The sequence below is a fragment of the Strix uralensis genome, chromosome 2, assembly GCF_047716275.1.
Source record: "Strix uralensis isolate ZFMK-TIS-50842 chromosome 2, bStrUra1, whole genome shotgun sequence".
Lineage (NCBI taxonomy): Eukaryota > Metazoa > Chordata > Aves > Strigiformes > Strigidae > Strix > Strix uralensis.
This window is the reverse complement of record NC_133973.1, coordinates 114,630,859-114,651,318: the sequence shown is the minus strand read 5'-3', so window position 1 is coordinate 114,651,318 and position 20,460 is coordinate 114,630,859. Positions and strand designations below refer to the sequence as shown.

The window sequence follows — 20,460 nt, the reverse complement described above, 5'->3', positions numbered from 1 at the left end:
CATGCTTCAGCCCTTCATTCCCAATCACACCATTGAGGTGGTTCTGCCACCAAGAAGAGTTCATATCCTGACACTATAGTCAGAGGGACAGAGAATCAGGTACAAGTTTTTCCAAAGACTTTGTTTCTGTAGGCATCTCCACAATACTGTCATGTTTCTCTCTCCCTCATGCACACACACACAGAGAAAAAAACAAAAACCAAAAAGACGCAGACTGATGTGACAGCAGGGTTTTAAAGTAATCATCTGATATTCAGTTTGAGGCTAAACAAAACTGATAGCTCAAGAAGAGAGGGAGGCAGCAAGGTGATGGGAGAGTTGGAACACCCAAGATAAAGTTTCCGTCTTGCTTCTTAAGGGCTGATCAGTCAGACCCTGGGGAGACCACAATGAAGATCTCTCTTGAACTGCCCACATGGAAATGTCCAGAGAGAGAAACTGCCCCCAGTGACACACTGCACAATTGCTGAGGAAACCACTGCTTCCACTGAGCAATATCAGTATCCCACACGCCTTTCTTGGCAATCTCTGTCAGGCCAGTTTAAGGTAAACACAAATCTGCTGAAGAGATTCAGGTCAGGAACCATTAACAGCAAGCATGTTGCTGGCATGTAGATACTCCTGCAGCCTCAGAGCTGATGAGTTTTAGGTGGATCCCAGTCGGGCTGGCTCCAGGTCTCCGGAGCCAAACCCTGCCCCTGGCTGCCCCTCCACACACCTCCGCTGACAACCCAACCTGAGCCGAAACAAAGCCAGAAAGAACAACTCCAGGGTGGTAGGGAATAGGCCAAGGAGGCTGATGGACACTGCAGGACAAGTGTCCTTCAGGCTGTCTTCTGCTTTATCCACTGAGCAACTGGGAGCTGCCCACCACGGGGATGTATCCGTTTGCTACAGAGCAGTACAGTAAGCTGGAGTAAGCACTGAAAAAGAAGTTTCTTGACCATTTAAGAAAGACTAATCTAATTTTTTAAATTGCATTTTATTTTAACTCTTATTGCATCTTCTACTGTCTTTTGCCTGCTGTCTTTGAATTAACTAGCTTTGTGTAAGCTTTAAAACCCCCCAAAACACTACTTTTTGCCCCAGACAGTTTTTCTTGACTCTTCTATGTTTCCTTGCCCGGGTGAACAACAGAAGATAATTTCTCCACCTATCCATCTAGTTAGCAAGCTGGCTAACAAAACGTTATTTAATGGCAATAGAGTTGGTTTAAGCAAAGTAATTTTAACAGAAAATAAAGAACAGGGAATTTTAATGGCATTGGTCTCTCCACATTCCAAAAAATCACATTTGTTGAGCAATTTTACAACCTTTTCTTTTTTTTTTTTTTTTAATTTGCTAGGAGGAAACTATGGAAACTGTTTAATTTGGCTGGCCTCCTGTTACTGGCCTGATTGAAGTAGAGAGGAGAGTTATGCAAATTGATTGTATCAATCACAAAGCATTAAAATATATCTGTATTTTATTTAAATGCAATGGAATCCATTGAGGCACCTTTAGATATTTGAAACAGAAATACCGTCTGGAACAGAAATTGAAAGAAGCAGGCAGATAACCTAATGGCTTCTATTAAGGAACCCATAGACAACAATCCTTCAAAACTAAAAAATCTAATTTGCGCGCTACGCATCATTCCCCAGCTTTCAGTGAGAGTACTCAAGTGATGTTAAGTTAAACACATATATGAATCTTGAGCAAACAGATCTGTGCACTACAAGGTCTTTGCAGCAACAGCATCTTCCAGCTCAGAGTGCATGCTCTGTCCTGTGGCATGGGACTCAAACTTGATGAGAAACTCTACTGTCGTACACTGAATAATGGTAACCTGTGTCAGTCTATCAACCTAAGGTACAAGGTACATCTATCTGTGCACAGAAATAGGCACTACTTGAGCACAAATAGAGCAACAATTTAGCCCTAGAAACCTAATATTGGGCAGGTAAATCCAAAGAAATGTTGTAATGGCAGAGTAAGATACATTTTTTATCTGCTGCACAAGGTACACACATCTTAAAATCTGTTTTTTAGGCAAGCCTCCCCTCACACAAAGAGGAAAGGATAGTGAAATAGGTAGGATTAAAGGGTTCTCCAGGTCTTCAGGGAGAACATGTGAACAGGCACAGACATCAGCCTGAGCAAGGCGTGTCAGCTGCCACGGTAGTCCACTCTGCTCCTGTCCCAGAGCAGGAGACAAAATGTAATTATTCAGGTATTTCTGCCTTTCTGCGATAGTTAATTGTCACCATATTATTCAGAGGGAGTCATTCCACTCCTCTTAAGCAAAGCATTAAAAATGTTGTTGTCCAGACTACTTTAATGAGTATTTAAAGGAGAAGGAAGGGGAGGGGGTTAAAGTGAATTGTCACAGGACAATTACGAAGGCAATTTGGAAGCAAGTCTGGAAACAACCTTGTAACAGAGCCAATAGCTGATTCAAATTGTTACATTTCTCCTTTGATCACCTGCTTAAACACACTTCTAATTAACATTTAATTGAGTCTACAGTTTAGCACATTATTAAACACCTGCTTGTGGATATTAATTTCTATTTCTGATGACATGCTCTCCTGTGCTGTAGCGCAGATCTGTGCTTGTTAACAGAAGGAAATATTTGACAACGGACAAGCACCACCCCAACTCCCAAAGAAGAACCAAATGTTTTATCAGTGCCACACCATGATTTCAATCCAGAGTATGCATAGATGTATAAACACTTGAAAGAACTGAAGATTTTCATATACACCTTTCACAGGATTTCTCTACTTAAAAGATGTTGTGATTTCTTTTCCCTTACACCTTGCACCTACAAGCAAAAATAAATTACTACTCAGAATTTTGCAACTTGTCCTTCAAAGGTAACATAACAGATAGAGGAAATGCAGCCCTCACCTGTCCTTGAAATGGAAAATTTCAGGTTAATCTATTCCAGTAAAAGGAGAGATTGCTAGTGCCACCTCTTGGTGAGAAGGGCACAGAATGCCATCATTAGCATAATGCCAAAGCAAGGTGTAATTGGAAAAACTATGTGTGCTTCTAGGAAGCGATGACCACTTTCTCACTGATCACAAAGCACTCACAAGCACCTTTAATTTGAAATAAGATGTTTGTCCTATTTCATTGAATGAGGTGTCTTATATCCCTGCAGTTAAGCATGTGTTTAAATGTTTGGCTGGATTGGCACTAGTCCTAATTCTATGAAACAGTTGAAGTTAAACCCTATGTAAAGTGATTATCTTCAAATGAAACTGAGAAAATGTTGGTTCCTAAACTTTTGTTAGGTTTTTAAATATCTTCATTGTGCTGTAATCCAAATACCTTGCATGCTTGAATTCTCCAGTAGTAGTTTAATGCTAATGCCATTGTGGAGGTTGAGTGTTAATCATTAAGACTGTGTCAGATTTCATGATGTGGGAAGAGCTTTGAATAAATGAGTCAACACACAAACTTGTAATTGTAAGAAACAGAGCTCAAAAGAAAGCTTAAATATAAAAGAGGATTAGTTAAGCGCCACATCAGCATCCAGTAAGCTTGTATGGTGCCATTTATATTTTACACTGTTGAAATATCATCTGGAGAATGCTGGGCACATTTGGTTTGCTGAACTGAATCTATGAGTCAAAATATCGTAAGAGAAATTTGACTATCATAATGGGACAAGTCTTTAAGATTATTTCTGTTGAATTTCAAGAAAAGCCACACAAGGGAATCACTGTGCATGGAGGAAAGTATGGAAATCTCCTCCATGAGAAAATGTGTGAACTTTGCAAGACGTTGTCTGCTGGCTTTCCTCATAAAATTAAAAAGCAATTGTCACCTCTGGACATTGCATGCATGAATAGAAGTGAACTGTAAATAAACCTAAGTAGCAATACAAGAACAACAACTCTGACCTCCATTTTCAAATAATTATGCAGAAAAACTTGCATTGTCCCTACATATTTGTTAAAAAATACATTGATTAGAAGTATACAAACTCTACTAAGCAATGGTCATGTAAAGCTTTATTCGTGTAAAAAAGTAAATACTGAAATGTAAGTGAAGACTTATATTACTGAAAAGTAAGGGAAGACATGCTAAATAGAAGTAAGGAAGCTGTCCTACCTTGTTTTAGAGTGGTTCTGTCTACAGGGATACCACATCCATGTAATTTTCGGCTGAGGAATACCATACACAGTGCATGTCAGCACTTGTTTGCTGCTCAGTAAATACAGATTGGGATCAGGGAATGATGACACAGCATTTTCATATATCTGAGGTTTCACTGTAAAGGGTAAGAATTGGAAAGCAATTAAACCCAGCTCACTTCCAATGATCATGAAAATACTACATTCCTGCAGGGTGAGTAATAAGAAAAATCCCCAGTAGAACAAAGAAAAACAGCAGACCTAAGTCAAGTCAGATGAGCGGTTAGTAACACATTTAAGTCATCAGGAACAAGTATGTGACTGTGGAAGACAGAAACCGTTCTAATGAAAACCAGCGTCCATCTTCCTGTTCCAAGATGGGTTTGTCACCCTGCATATGGGGCTTGAATTTGGGTCCTTGAAAGTCAGTAAGAAAATTCACAATCACCTGAACTGTGCAAGATCAATGAAAATCTAGCTCAATGAAAATTTAGCATTTACATGTTCAGGTGGAGCATGGGAACATGCTGTAAACTTACCATTTACTGTAAGAGTGACTGTAAGATTCTTAGACAAGTTCCGCTGTCGTATGTTCAATATTATAGTGTAGCTTCCAGCATCTTCCTCAGCGACATCCTTGATGATTAACGAATAGTCTTTAACCATGTATCGGGCACACTCTTCAGCAGCAGGTAGCCCATCTTTTAACCTGTTTAAAAGAATTCCAGAAATCAAAATTTTGAAAAATAATGTTGCTTAAACTGCCTGAGTTCTTTCATTTCACAACATTTCTCAATCTTTGGTCAAGGACTGAATTTACAGTCTGAGATTCTGTTTACCAGAGGCTTATCCTTCCCTTACAAATAAGATTGTTGATATTTACAAAGCACTTTGGAGAATACCATTCTATATATTAAGATTGATAAGGATCCGACAGGGCTCTACTCTATTTAAGAGTTGCTGAAAACTGCAACTCTGTTTCTGAAGATCCCAGTTTTCCATGTCTGTGCCACCATTTAGTCTAGAAGACAACCATTTTGGCCAAGAGTTATTCACACAAATAAAGGTTGCATCATTCAGCACTGACCATTTTTTTATGACCTCAGAATGCATCCTGGGACAAAGTATTACAGTAGCCTAAGCACAGCTGTGATTTTAGGAAGAGGAAGAGTAAGTAGATTAGATAAGCACTTAAGAATCAGATATCCTGCTATCAAGTGAGTGTTTTTAAAGATAACAGAAAATCAACATAGAAAGTACTAACTGTTGCTCACACACAGATTCCTGAAGAAGCATAACATTTTTCTTCAAAGTCTAAAATACAGCATAAAGTACATTTTGGTAGGTTGCTGTATGAGGGTTGACATGATGTTAGTAGAAGAGTGCAACAGAGTTTCACTATGATGATGAACTTCATTAAAATGATTCACTTACTGAATTAGAGAAACAGTAAGAAAATTTATTGTTATTAGAGGAGCACTAAAAATTGAGTCTAAGGACTATAGATTTAGGCATTTCACTGTATGCCTGTTTTACAGAACTACAGAATAGTTGAGGCTGAAAGAACCTCTGGAGATCGCTTAGTCCAACCCTGTTCAAAGCAAGGTCAGAAGGTTGCCCAAGACCATTTTCATCCTGGTTTTGAATACCTCCAAGGATGAAGACTCCACAGTCTCTCTGGACTACTTGTTCCAGTGTTTGACCAACCCCACGGTGATAAACAAATAAATAAATTAAAATTCTTGTTTAAATGTTTAAAATCTTGTTGTAATTCAGAAGTTTTGCCTCTATATGTGTAGTCAGCAAACCCAACCGTTAAAGAAACAGAAGATACTGTATAAATGGCTAGCATCAGCTCCACTTTCACCACTTAATGTTCCATGTGGAGCTATAAATGTAAGGGTTTTGTAAAACAAAACAAAATGTTTGGAGCAAAAGTAATTTCTGGCTGTGAGTAACATCAGCTCTCACTGTTCATGTATGTATGGTTTTTCTTAATCAGTCTTGTCATAGACCCTTTGTTAAAGTGCAATGAATTGAGCCAGAGCTACTGGTGTTTAAAATTATTTAAACAGAAAAAAAATGAGATCATGAATAGATAACATTGTTTTATATAAAAGTGCTTCAGGTTAATAAGAAAAACTGTTCAAAAGATTTCTTAGCACAGTACACATGAGCCAAAGTGAACTCTCCAGTCACTAAAGTAGATCTAGAACCTGCAGATCACCACATAATAAAAGCAACTTCCGTTGTTTTTCTAATAGTGTATGTCTGTATGACTCAGCTCAGTCAGTTAATGAAAACCTTTTCTTTCTCCTACTGTCTGAAAAGCAAGTTCAGGTCTCATACCTAGGTCTGAGTGAAGCTGGATGCAACACTTCAGTCAAGGTTGATACTTAGCTATACAGTGTCCACTGATTTCAGTAGGAGACATATCTAACATATTTGAAGATCTGAGCTCTATACTTTCAAGATCTTTTTTGCACTTGCAAAATGGAGATAATGTTCTTGTAAATTGTTAAAACCCAGGACAACTTCCAATAAACTCCACAACTGTATTGTCTCCATTTTGTTGCCATTTCAAGGGGTCTTATTTGAATATTTTACCAAGATATTATTTTTCATCTAAGAAGGGGTCCAGTATGTGTATGTGGAAGTAACTCTTGTCGTACCATATAACCTCTGGAGACGGAAATGCCTTCACTTTCATTGACAAACGATAGGATTTTCTTCCAGCTACAGCCTCCAGCGCAGTTTTTTTTCGACGTTTCAAATTAATGAACATTTTATCTTAAACAAAAGAAAAAGAGTGCACTGTATTACTGACTTTCAGCCTGCAAAAAGAGTTGTTCTACTAAAGAGAACATGAATCCAAATAAAAATAATATTTAATAATTTTAGTATACCCACATGGCAACAGAAGAATAAAGCCTAACCTCCTAGAGATCTATAAAATATAGAGAAGAATATCACAAATATGCAAGAAACTGAGATATAGTTCTCAGGCCATGAATCTGCCTGGAGAAGATACATTCTAGCCAGATTCACATTGTGCTTCAGTCAGAAGAAAAGGCACAAGAGATAAGGTGGTTCGTGGTACATGGGAAGCTGAACTAGATGATCAGATGACCTTTCCACTCCTAAAGGCCAAGAATCAAAGACTGTTACAAAACAAAATATTCTGCCAGAGAGAATTTAACTCAGAGAAACAGCAAAGGAAAAGGCAGAAACTTTCTGTATCATTGGTAAACAGCTGTTTCATCAAACAAACAAATCTTTATCACTTCATTGGAACAATCTCAACCTGCTGGAATTTGTTCTTTTCCAGTTTCCATATTTCAAACTTTTTGGCAAGTTGGGTTTTATCAGAGGCAATAGAATACAATATTCATACAATACATTGGAAAATATCTTTTTTTTTTTTTGTCAAACTGCACGTGAGCAAAATAAAACATTCAAAGCATGAAAAATTGTTTGAGTGTCCTTTTGATAGTACCTATGGTGCAATATTTACTTACATTACAGACTGCATAAGGATGTTGGATATCTATTAAACAAGTGCAATATTTAATCACACTTGCCACGTACATTGAAAATAACATGCACAAGACAAATCACTAGTTTAATTACACAAGTCAAGTTATAAAGATACAACTCTAATTCTGCAAACCCTTATTCACACAGGCTCTAATATGGGTATCCCGTAGATGGGGCTGCTTACGTGAATAAGGCTAGCTTCAACAGTTCCAGCTTCTCTGACTTTAATCGAATTTTTTGAATGATTTAAAATGATCTAAGCTACCTGCTCCTTGCAGAGCTAGTGTATCTATTTCTCCATTTTTCATAGAAAACAATGAATAAATACCATAGAAGAGAAAATGGGATTCTTCTGTTTAAATTCAGCTTGTATTTTTTTTCTTTTGTGCAAACTATAGTTTAACTGATTACTTCTGCCAGAACTGACTGGGGACAGGGTCATCACAGTATTTAGCAGACAAGAGTGATCAAACTGAACATTAACATGTCTACTGCCAACAATACAAAACAGTCATGGAAGTAAAGGCACATATTCTCTCTGGTCTCCCTCCTTCTTCTGCCCATGATCAACATACTATAAGATCACTTCCAAGATGTAAAGCTATCATATGACTGAACTTGGTACATGAGAATTCAGTATTCTGCAAGTCTGCAACACTTCTTACCATAAACAATGACTGTTGTGTTAACAGCTTTGATTGATGGCCCGCTCTTCACATGGCAGGTATACTGGCCTTTATCAATATCACGCACTTTGTCAACAACAAGGATACTATAAAAAATATTGGCTTCTGTATTCTTCTGGTCAATGCGCTGCATTACAGAACCTCTCTTCCTTGCCTATAAAAGTAAAAATGAATGAGAAAGAGCTTAATCAAAGCAATTTTCATGATTATTAAGATTTCTATTTTACTGTACTTCCAACACAACTTAATAAAAAAATCCAGATCACTCTATACAGCACAGACATGCAAAAGATGCCTGACATTTCCAGAGGGTCAACAATAAAAATTATAAGTAACATTATATGGCAATTAATTCCTATCTTCACCAAAGTTGTAATAGCATCCAAACTAGTTCTTTCCTGATGAATATCATCCCTTCTGTACAGCCTGCCATACCAACATACCCAGCTCCCCACTGCATCTTGTCCAGCATTGCTTGTAAAAATCCCTGAAGCCACTATGTGAAGAGCAGCACATATTTTAGTGCCTCGATTCAATGTCCTTAGGCAGCAGACATATAGAAGAAGAGGGCATTAACACAAGGGGAGAATTCTGGAAACACTATAGACAGAAAAGGGACCAGATTTGGCAAGGGAATAACAGGGTGGAACTGAAGATAATATGAGTCTGAGGAGTTATTTCCTGCAACTCCTCCTCAGCCTTTGGCCTTAAAGTTTATTTAACCCAGGACATTGTTGGTGTCTTATAAACACTGAGCACCCTTCAGTTACCATCCAAATAAAAACAAAGCAGAATTTCACAAGTGTGGTGCCCAGCTAGGGCTTGGTAAGGCAGCAATAAGCAATATAATCTATTTTAGCATTTCTTGTTGTTAAGTTGTTTATTTCTGAGGTGAAAAAATGCCAGGGAAAATGGCTACAGTATGGAAGAAACAATTGCATTAATCTTCCCTATATAACATAATCATAATTTCAGCTTGTGATTAGGCACGAGTGACATAATAAATGACCTTGACTTAAATCACCAGCATAAATCAAACTGACATGAAAGGAATGGGAGTTGTAAACCTGAAAATAATGTCAAATTTCTTATCAGCTTTACACGGACTCCCTGGCAGTTTTTCTGTAAGTGACAAATATTTATGAGGATGCTCCCAATGTGGGAGGAGGAGAAGCACATTCAAGATCATTCCTGTCGTTGTCAAAACAAGAGGATTGTTCATGTGACACTTAACAAATGAGATTTTGGCTAGCTAAATCAAAATATCTTTTCTAAACACGCTCGAGTCGGGTGCCTGACTGTCTGCCAGTCTTTTAAATGGATGTGTTGAGAAAGACAGCCTCGCTGAAAACTTTTTTGTCACAAGACAGCCCCTGCTTGGGACTGAGTGATAACTTTCTACCATTTCTCCAGGTTGAAAAGAAGCTCCTAGGGATGAAACAAGCCTAGCATTCGTTTGCGATTATGCAATATAACCAGAGTACATTGTGTAAGCATGTTTACTTATTCAATTAAGCACCAGAAAGAAAAAAAGAAACCTTTAAAGACATGTCAACAAGGGTCAAAATGATGGAATGCAAACCATGGCAAGCATTTTGAGGCAAAAGTCCTCTCGGAATGCTACATGCAGCATGATCTATGGGAAACCCATGGTTTCTTCATTTCAACCACAGGACTCACCTCTCCAGGGTAAGTCCACGTCATTTGCACTCTGGTGTTCCAGGCTGCAGTGACAGTGCAGTTAATTGCCAGGCTGTCTCCTTTCAGCAGCTTGACAAGACGTGGGGTGCTTAACTGAACATCAAAAATTGTGTTGGCTGCACATGATGAAGAGAAAGAAAAGTGATTAATGTCACCAGGGCAGAGTGTATAATGAAAAGACAGGGAGTGGAGAACACTACTTACTTTCTCGGTGTGTTAAGTACTTTGTGCTATACTTGTGTCCACCGATGGTTGTCTCACAGCTCAGGAGCCCTATGAATTTGTAGGTTGCCTTAGGTATTCTGAAGCCTTTTGTGCTGTCCCAAATTATTGTCTTGCCATCAGGAATTAGGGTTTCTCGTGGAATCTGGAACTGTCAAACACGCATCATAAACACAACTCATCCTCATGCCACTCTCTAATCAAAGCAGCCTAATAAAAAGGAATGGGAAAAAAACACCCTAAAAAAAGCCAATCAAAGTAGAAAGGATGACACTTAATTATGCAGATTTTTCAAGTCACATTTTCATCACAAAAGAGAGGAAAAATCTGGGTGAAGAATTGGAATGTTTTATTTGTTTCTAAGATTTCATTATTTATAACAGGATGTAATTTATGACACAATAGATTGACACTATCATTAGCCTCAGAACTTGGGCTGCTATTCTGTTGGCTCCTGGTTGGCAGCTAAAGTGGTCGTCTTGGCAGACCTTTGCAATTAAGTAGCCTGGTTTCACCACTGCAACACAAATACACATTTTTCAATGGAGGTGACAAGTGGACTTAATTTGCTGTCATTTCGTGGCTTTAACAAATTCCTGCCGGGATTCAATCTGATGCTTCTCACGTTTATGTTGCCTAAAGGTCTGGACTGTTTAGGAAAAAAGTTAAGGACGTGAATGGCTGTTCCAAAGCTGACAGATTACAGAGTACACTTCACTAAGTCATTACTTACAACATGAAGTGCAAATTTTAAAGCCACAAAGCTTCCTTGGGCACTTTTATTGAGAACTACTGGTCATACTGAATGAGGAAAGTCATATTGACTGGAGATTTTGAAAGGACACCTTGAAACTCTAAATATATCACATTTCCACAGAAAAAGTATTCAGCACATTTTAAAAAGTTGGCACTTTTAAGCCCCTCAGAAGTTGAGGACCCAACAAGTAACTAGCGTAAAGCCATCAGGTGTCTTTAAACTTAAGACCTGAAATCTGATACAGACTAACATATTGCCACGTGGGATCAAATATTCAATTTGTCAGCAGTACAAATTATATTTTACATTAGGATCCTTTAAGTTTTAAGCCCCATCTTAATAATGTATCAAGAAAACCCTGAAAAGGCAAAGCATGACATAGGCATTGAAGCTCAGACAAGACCTCTTGTTTTGACATCATGTTTTTTTGTTATGCCTTACTGATGGAATAAATACCACCATTTGGATAACACAGAGATCAGCCATAAGTACAAAGCATGGATGTGACTCTGTTTTTATAAAGCCTGCTGTTATGGTCAAAATAACTTGTCTTTAAAGATGGCACAGAGCAGAGTTTGAGTCAATAAGTGCCCTAAGCAAAGACCACGTCAACTAAGGACCTTGCAGCACATCACCTCTCACTGTGCACCCGGTCTCACTACATTCCCTTCATCTTTTTCTTCCCCTTTACTGGAGCAGGCGACTTATGTGTTGGCCAGCCCTCTTCTTCCTATGGCCAAAGCCAGCATGGGTGGCTGCCAGAGGCTGGGGGAAGTGCGGCTGCCCAGCATTTTCCTGCATGGTACAGCATCTCTCCAAAATGCAGCACCCTCGATACTGCCTACTCAGTGCACTTGAGATCACCTCCACTCATCTCATTCCATTTTGTCTGACAGAAATGCATGATGAATCAAATGAACAATAATTACAGAGCACAAAATGCTGTGGTAGAATTTCTTATCTTTACAACAGCTGATAAGACGCTATAATAAGCATGCAAATCGCAGGGGAAGTGTGTGTTACATACACACACAAGTAAAGCCCATTACATTACAGTCTGCTGGCTACCATTCAACAATATCTTGGACTCTAAGAGCTCTGTTGCCACTCCTGTTCTAAATACAACAAATATTCAAGCTTTGGTTTGACTAGTTCATAGTTATGCTTTTGAGGGCCTCAACTGGATTTATCCTCTTGATGCTTTGGTGGAAACCAAACTGTTTCTGAACACATTCCTCTACAGGTTTTCATATATACCGTGAAGAAAGAGTCAAGTCAGAGCCTCAGAGCCTCTCTAGACTGGTATTTCCCACGGAATGCATTTACTTCACATTTATTAGTTAATTGATGGACTACTGAATTTGTATTAGCCTTACTCCAGGAATGGGAAAGTAACCAAAACACACAGGAAGTGTCCAGGTCTTGGAAATAAGGTGCTCATAAATATGATCCTGTTTTGCAACACTTAATGTTGTGAGTTGTTCACATATCCAACAGGTTCACCTGCCCCAGAGGCAAACCTTTGCCTGCACAATTTACTTGTATACATACCTTGAAAACATCTAGAGCTACATCTTTTTGTGTAATTTTTTTCAGCTTTGAGACTAAGAAGTTGCATGCAGTCACACATGAAAGCATAAGTTTTCACTTTTAAGTTACTGTAAGGAAAACTTTAGAAAACTGAAGTCTATGACTAGCAAAAGACCACTGTGACACAGCTGGTCTCTGGCTAATTCTTGGGGGGTGGGAAACAAGATACTGCAACAAGTCCCTTTCAGAGGGTGGAAATACCAGATTTTGCCTCAGAAGAAACCAAGGCTAGTGGCTGGGTGCTAACCCTCACAGCTCTACTCTCTCTCCTTACTTGCTTCAGTTTCTTACCCATCTCTCCTCCACGCTGTTCTCCTCTGCCAACCCCACTGGTTCAGATGACCTGTTTCCCACTCTCAGGGAAGCACAGTTGCTTTGCTCTGCCCTAAACCAGCTTCCTGGCCACCACCTAGAGACATGACATCATCACCATGATGATCACTGCATGGATGGTACAGGACAGAGGATCCCTGAATCACACAATAATTTAAGTTGGAAGGGACCTCTAGAGGTCACCTGGTCCATTCCCCATCTAAGGCAGGGCCAATGTAGTTCAGGGTCTTGTCAAAAAGCTTGGCCATTTGGTCATCACAGAGAACTGTAGAAAACCTATGAAGAAACACAGTGTTGGAACAGGTTGATTTCCACTGAAGCAGCAGAGGATAAATCCAGCTAAAATAATAGCTTACAGATGGGTACCAGCAGATAGTCAGAGGCATTCAAAGAATCAATTTGTTGCAACTGCTGCAGTAAACATGGAATTTATTGTCTACATACTTATCTGCATGAACCACATCACTGCAGCTCCCAGTGCAGTCTTGGCCTTTTACCTTCTTTGTACTTTGTTTCAAACTAGACTTCGGTTTCTTTTTGTATAGGCTGTGCCTCCTTCTTTGCTCAGCACCAACCACTGAACCTTTTTGGTACCCAGTGGCATTAACACAGTACTACCACAAGGTTTTGGGTATATACATATGGTCAAGAGTATATAGTCAAGCTGTGGTTCCCCACGTCTCCAAAGGCAGATTGTATTGGAAAGAGCCAGCTGAAAGTACAGTAAAAATGTACATTAGAGTTTTGAATGCTTGTCTTTTCTTTCATGCTTCCCCTTCCATCAATTTGGGAAGGATGAGGTGGCATTATTAAGAATTCAGACTGTCCAGGTGTGTGACTTCTTTTTTTTCCCCTCTTTTTATTCCTTAAGCTGAAGCTTATTTACCTCCATTCCTGTGAATGTCGTTGTTGACTTTATGACAGAGAATCCAAAAGGAGAGTAAACAGAGGGATCAAATAATTGTACCAAAAGGTGATGCATTCTCTGTTTAGCAAGATAGGAGCAAAGGAAGAGGCAAGAGAAGTGCAGACCTTAGTTTCAATAGGGTTTATCTTATTTTAGGGCTCTTGAATGAGGCTGACAAAATCATATTGATAGGAATGATTGTTTCAGAGCATTAGATCAAAACTATCAATTGATTTCACAGGTCTTCATATGATGAAGAGAAAGGGCCATCAGCTGTTGCAGGTATAGGTTATAACAGGACCTGAAGTCTGGATATGAAATAGGAATGAAAATCTCCATCCCCACTTCCTGATCCCTTTTTTATTAGCTTCTTGATTTTTAAGACTCCTCCTATGTTGTATGTGATTGCCATGCTATAGATTAGAATTTGTACAGATGTTCAGCCTGGAAGTTAAGAGCAACACAGTATCTCAAAAAGGTTTACTACAGTAAAGATGAAGTTTTAGTAAAAAAATCATTTGTAGTGTTGAAGTTGGTCAATAAACTTTCCCCACATTGCTCCACTAAAACTAAGAGGTAGCACCACCGCACGGGAACAAAATGCTGGAGTCAGTGCTCATGCAACTATACTGAGTCCTTTCAGGAGAGGGAGATTACCAAAAAATATTTCATATTTTTACTTCCTGGCAATATAGAATGCAGAGCCTAATGACTAATGCTGGAGTTTTCTTCCAGCTCCAGAGGATTTCATTATGGGGACACCAACTTCTTCCTTTACTGCTGAATGGAAAACACAGAATAGCTTTTGCCAGCTCTCCAGAAGTAGTATGCCTGCAGCTGTGAAATGCATTTAACACATCTCTTAATTGCTATGTGAGCAAAGACTTGCTGGAATCTTCATATAAGGGTGTCACAGATGATAAATAAAGTAAGATATGATGTAATGCATTGTAGCTTACATGCTTCAGGAAATTCTGCGATTAATTAGGCAACACATTCATTTTTCCTGGAATGCAAAACATGTAAGCAACCAATCCTTTCTTTCAAGACTTGGCTCCACCTCCTTTTTCTCCTTCCCAGAGTATTACATGTGGTTTTGATGGTGTAAAGACGGGCCTTACACCACAACCCCAAGCTAAAGGCAAGTTGATATGGAAAAAGAGAGTAGATATGTCTCAACCTCCTCCAAATAAGGAGAAAAAAAAGTTATATTGTTTATTAAGAGAGAAACCTGACAAGAATTTTCTCAGTTAGGAATTTCATATCCTGAGATTTCAGATGCAACACTACAGTGCCCAAGTAAGTTCCCGCTTTACAACATCTACCCTATGGAAAGCCAAGCCTCATTTACTTTTGATTCTATAGACACAGAATCTTGTGCATCATCCATCCCGATGCACTTCTTGCAGGAGAACAGTATGTGTATACACACACATACGGTAACATCCTAGGTCAGATTACTTTCTTTTCTCTGCATTTTGCTCTTTCATGTGATTTAACAGGTGGAAACCAAGAGGCAAAATCAGTATATTAGCAAAGCAGCACTGGATAGAATTTGTAAACCTCCAGGTCAAGTTAAAACACAGGAACAAGACTGTGGCTGGTGTAAATCTCAAAGAGGAATCAAAGACTTGTATTGATCTAGATAAACATCTTATGGTGGTATTGTTTGGCAATTGCATATTATTCTGTAAATAGACAAATTTCTTTTCCTTGTAACAATGATGAACATTTATGCCACTATATACAGAACTCCCTTTATTTAGAAACAAAACATCACTGGCATGTCTACCTAAATTTTAAGCCAAACAAAGGAACTTTAAAAAAAGACGCACCATAGATACCGGCTACTTTATTACATATGTGTATGTCAGTTAGCTGTCCGTGTAACTCTCAAGGCACCTAGGAAAGAAACGGTTTCCCCAAAACATGAAAAATATCTAGCTTTTCTAAAACTGGCCTCACTATCTCAAATTCTGCACAAGTTTCCCTACAAAGAGAAGCCACCCCTTGTCTGATGAGTGCATTCATACGTAAAAGGAAGCAGCAAAGTTGCTGGTGGGAGTGAGGTAGGGCAAAGGCTTGCAGAGATCCTTGTATAGCCCCAGAAGGTCTCCAGGGACTGCACTTACTGGCTGTTCCAGAGGACAGAAGAGGAAAGGGGAGGAAGGGCAGGGGAAGAGGTGGGAGGAAATCTCTTCTCCTAACAAGAAATTCCTTCCTGGGCTTAAGAAACCTTTGTTAGTGAAGATTTAATAAAATGGTATGAAAAATTTAAGTTTCTTCAGAAAATTCCTATCCGGTGTAAGAGGTTTGATGAAGCCCTTCTGTGGGATATGAGATGAAGCATCCAGAGTTGAAATATTTATAAACACACTAACACCCAGAAGCCTTGTTTAAGAAATACTAAATTGTTTAAATATTTCAAAAGCATTACAATAGTTGCAAACAAACAAACATACAAAAATTATCATCCACAATAACACTTTCAGAACATGCTTGGATTGAGGTACCTTTTTTAAAGTAACAGCAATGTTTGGTGCTGTTACTCTGCATGGAATGATCATTTCTCTTCCCACAGTCATGTGTATTATTTTAGGTATATCACTGTGCATCTCTACAAATGGATTGCCTGTATCTGCAAGAGAAGGAAAAAAAAGGGTTAATATCTGAAATCTTAAAACAGCATATGGAAATTGTAACGGTGCATACAGCCTTGAAAAACAGACTAACCCTGTCCATAGTGCATAGACAAAGTCCTCAAATCAATCTTTTGCTTACTTTTATCTAAACAAGTTCAGCAAAGTATTATTAAATATTTGAAAATATCACTCAATATCAATTGCAGTACTTTGGTATCTCCTTTGAAATCCAGGACAGTTGAAGTACATTTTTCTTATTACAGCATCATCTCTACTCCTGAGATATGTGTTTCTTATTTCAGGGCATTTTTATTTTATTATCACCAGCAAAAGAAATTATATGGGAAGCGAGGTAATATTCACTTATCAGGAAACCCCTACGCAGGACATGTTCTCTCTGAAAGGAAATTGATGGGAAAATGACACACTGACTTCACCAGAAGAATCTACTGTGATTATCCAGCCATATTTTCAACTCTGAGAATATGGACTAGCAAGAGTTAATTATTCTCCTCCTCCCCACTATCACAATACCTATATGTCTCTTTTTTAAGTGACAAGGTAAATGAAAATGCCAGGAAAACACTAATTCCTTTTGACTCAATAACTAAAGCTTGGCAGAGTAATTTACCGTCCCTTGAACAATCCCTTTAACAAAGGGCATTGTCATAAATAGCTTGCGCTGGGAACAGGGAACATTGCTGCTGCTGCTATTGTTTGGACCACTTAACAAAGAGGGGCTCAAACTACAGGCTCTGGCTCCAAATCTTCTTTGCAGGTGTTCAAATCTGAAGGTTTGGTTTGACTCACATCGCAGATAGACTGCCTCAAAATTCACATAAGGTTTGGTTTTTAACTCTTAAAAAAGCAGAACACTCAGATCTTAATTGCATGCTTATCTACAGTTCTAATGTTTTTTCAGGCAAATCCTACTATTTTCGCTTGTTCAAAAATCTTACAAATAACAATGGAAATCTTTCTTGGATAAGAAATGAGTAAAGCTAGCAAGAACTGACCCTTTAAAAAACGTCAAATTGTAATACTTCATTTAAGTGTTCTGATCCCAGACTTCTGCATGTTGACCTGTGTTCACTCAAGTAGTTCTTCAAATACATTACTTTTGCTTCTCTTTCAAAAGTATGATCTGCACTTTCCAGTGTCATAAAACTGTTTTGCCCTTAGGAACTTCTTTTCTTATTATATGCAATAATATTTTTTGTTTGAGACATCAAACAGAAAGAGAAACAAATTCTATTCTAATTTATACTGGGGAGAATCCTAAGGTAGAGTATCTCAAATATACCCCAGGATACAGAAAAAGTTTTGCTAAAGAGGTTTAATGAAACTGTTACATAAACTTTCTGAAATGAAAGCCACAATGCTTTATTTAATAATAAGTGTTAGATCTCGACTGAGATCGCAAAAGGAACTTATGAGTAATAGAGGATGCGTATGTAATAAAAAATACCCTAAGGACTTGTTAGGCTGACGTTTCCTCTGCAGTACGATTCAAGGAAAGACCAAGAATGAACCTGTTTGTAGCATGGTGAAAAGAACCTTTTTTGTTTCAGGGGCTGCAGCCACAGAAGAGGTCACCTACCCCTTAACATCACCAGACAAACGGATTTACTACTCCCCAAAGACTCGTTCGTCTTTGTCACAAAATTAAGAGCTCCTGCCCAAAACCAGCAAGCTTTGCAAAGTAGTTTCCTGTATCATAATCTCCAGATCATTACAAGTGTGAGGAAGAGCTGTTCTGGGGACTACCGGTGCTGTCTGCAGACACAGTGTCACCACTGACTAATGCCAATATCGAGGTAGTGGGGGCTGTGCGGCTCAGACCTCACAGGATTCCTGCCCATCTGAAGGCAGGGACAGGAAACAAGCACAAAACACCACATTGGCTTTTTTTTCTTCTTCTTTAATGGAAATGCATGTTCGTGTCTGGAGAAGTCAACGAAGTGCTCTATAAAAGTCAACTAAACACCCTGGCTGCTCTTAGTAGGCTTTAAAGCTCAGTCACAGCCCTTCTTGGTACAGTCCCCGCAGTGGTACGCCAAGGCGTCTTCGTGCCCCCGCTATTCGCGTGCAGAGCTCCCATTGACATCACCAGGGACTTCCGCCATGGGCTGGAGGGCAATCGATGGCCCCAAGTGCTCCAAATGTCTTCCTGCTTTTGATTAAAAGAAATACGCATCATGTTTCCTAGCACAGTTTTGTTTTCATAATGAGTGTGGAGGCTTTTCCTGATTCCCTTTGATTTTATTCTCCTTCCGTCTTAATGGCCATAAGGGGATACTCTCAGTGCCTCAAGACCAGAATCTAGTGCAGGCTTTACCAGCCTGGATCAGGCAAAGCTGAACCCACAGCAGCACCAGGGCAGGTTATGCCATCGTATGCCAACGATGTAGAATCCTTCTGTGCCCCAAATAATAGCATTCCTTGCTTCTTTTTTCTTCTATCCCTCCCATCATAGCCTTAGCTATTGCCAGCAGCTCCTGCTACATTTCCTTCCAATTCCTTCCTCAGGCAAGGTAAATGCCATCCTTCCCTGAACAGCTGGCTGCCAATGCATCTGGCATGACTTAACCTCCCATCAGTAGTCTTCTGGGACAACTTCACTCACTTTTATGTTCAGCTCTAGACATAAAAGGAATGTCATGGATTGACCTATCTTGAAGACCACATCCAAGTTACACATTCAGCTCCATCAGGATTTGGAATGGATGATTTAAGATGTTTGACCTTGTTTTTTGAATCTTTTTTTGTTCTTCAGAGCTGTCTGCAACAGTAGTGAAATGTAAGATGGACAGCCAGAATATTTGCATATGCTAAAGGTTACTTTAAATTCAGTTTAGTGTATTTTTAAATTGTGCATGGAATTAATGACTGTGTGCTGGTTTGACTGTTCCTTACGATATCTCCCAGTTACAGTCAACATGAAACCACAAAGAGCATTCATGAAATCACAAGATCCATGAAGGTCACTTGCTATATTGTTAAAGAACATAAATAGCAGCTTTTTTATTAAGCTGGTTGGCAGCCAGATACAAACTTGATAAGAGACTTAACACAAGCAATTATGTCTGGTATCAGTAACCTGTCTAGGCTATTTATGGGGTTTGCATAAACAACTAAATTAGTCAACACTGAAATGCCAAATTCAGAAAAGATGGAGAGGTTCTTTATTTCCACAAGCTTCCGCTACTGTTCTTGGGTTTGGTTTTTTTTTTAATAATCTGAGCTATGTATGTCAGAGTACTTACAAATACATTTGCAAGAAGAAAAGTCTCTGCAGGAAAATCTGAGCTCCTTGAAATCTCTGAAACTTTGTCCTTTGAAGTTCTTCGAAAATACCTACTTGCACTTGGCTCATCATTAAGACTTTTTTCAGGCTAAAAGAGCCAAAACAATTCCCTCACATTCACATAACACCCTTTTCCCTCATGCATGTGAAGAGGACCAAAGGTTTTACTACAGTACAGACACACAAACTTCATTAAAGTTAATGGGCCAATTGCCAAATTCCCCTTTCCATTGTAGGGATTCACCCTAACCTTATTTATCCCAGCTAAATTAGTAGGACTGTTCAGAAGCAATTCAAGGAGAACCCACCAAGAGAGAGTCTCATCTCACTTACACATCTAAAATATAGACATTTGTCACTGAGTTAGGTGACCAAAATGTTAGTGTTGTCACTGTGGAGAAAGGGGGAATTCTGCCACAGGACTCATCTGACCTGTTTTAGACATCTCTTTTACAATGAGATGAATCATGCCCTAGGAAATGCACCTATTCCACTTGCTCACATGTAAGTGTCTATATTCCTTAAGAAAAAAAATCCCATTCTGTATGTCTGGAAGCACAACACTTATCTGAGAGAAGGGCTTTTCCACTCTTCCCTATTCTTAGCCTGTAAAATACTACTCTTCAAATAGAAATGATTTCCAAACCTTGA

The 20,460-nt window shown here is 38.9% G+C and overlaps 1 protein-coding gene across 3 annotated transcripts in view; it reads right to left on the bottom strand.

Moving 5' to 3' along the window:
• FLT1 (fms related receptor tyrosine kinase 1) overlaps positions 1 to 20,460 on the bottom strand; it is a 115,440-nt gene that overhangs the window by 73,143 nt on the left and 21,837 nt on the right. For all 3 annotated transcript variants that reach the window (XM_074859898.1, XM_074859899.1, XM_074859900.1), the window contains exons 4-10: positions 16,374 to 16,498; positions 10,256 to 10,424; positions 10,031 to 10,167; positions 8,330 to 8,504; positions 6,800 to 6,917; positions 4,667 to 4,836; positions 4,105 to 4,264 (exon numbers count right to left, since the gene is read on the bottom strand). In XM_074859898.1, coding sequence (XP_074715999.1) covers positions 4,105 to 4,264; positions 4,667 to 4,836; positions 6,800 to 6,917; positions 8,330 to 8,504; positions 10,031 to 10,167; positions 10,256 to 10,424; positions 16,374 to 16,498 — 1,054 coding nt within the window. The remainder of the gene's footprint in view (positions 1 to 4,104; positions 4,265 to 4,666; positions 4,837 to 6,799; positions 6,918 to 8,329; positions 8,505 to 10,030; positions 10,168 to 10,255; positions 10,425 to 16,373; positions 16,499 to 20,460) is intronic.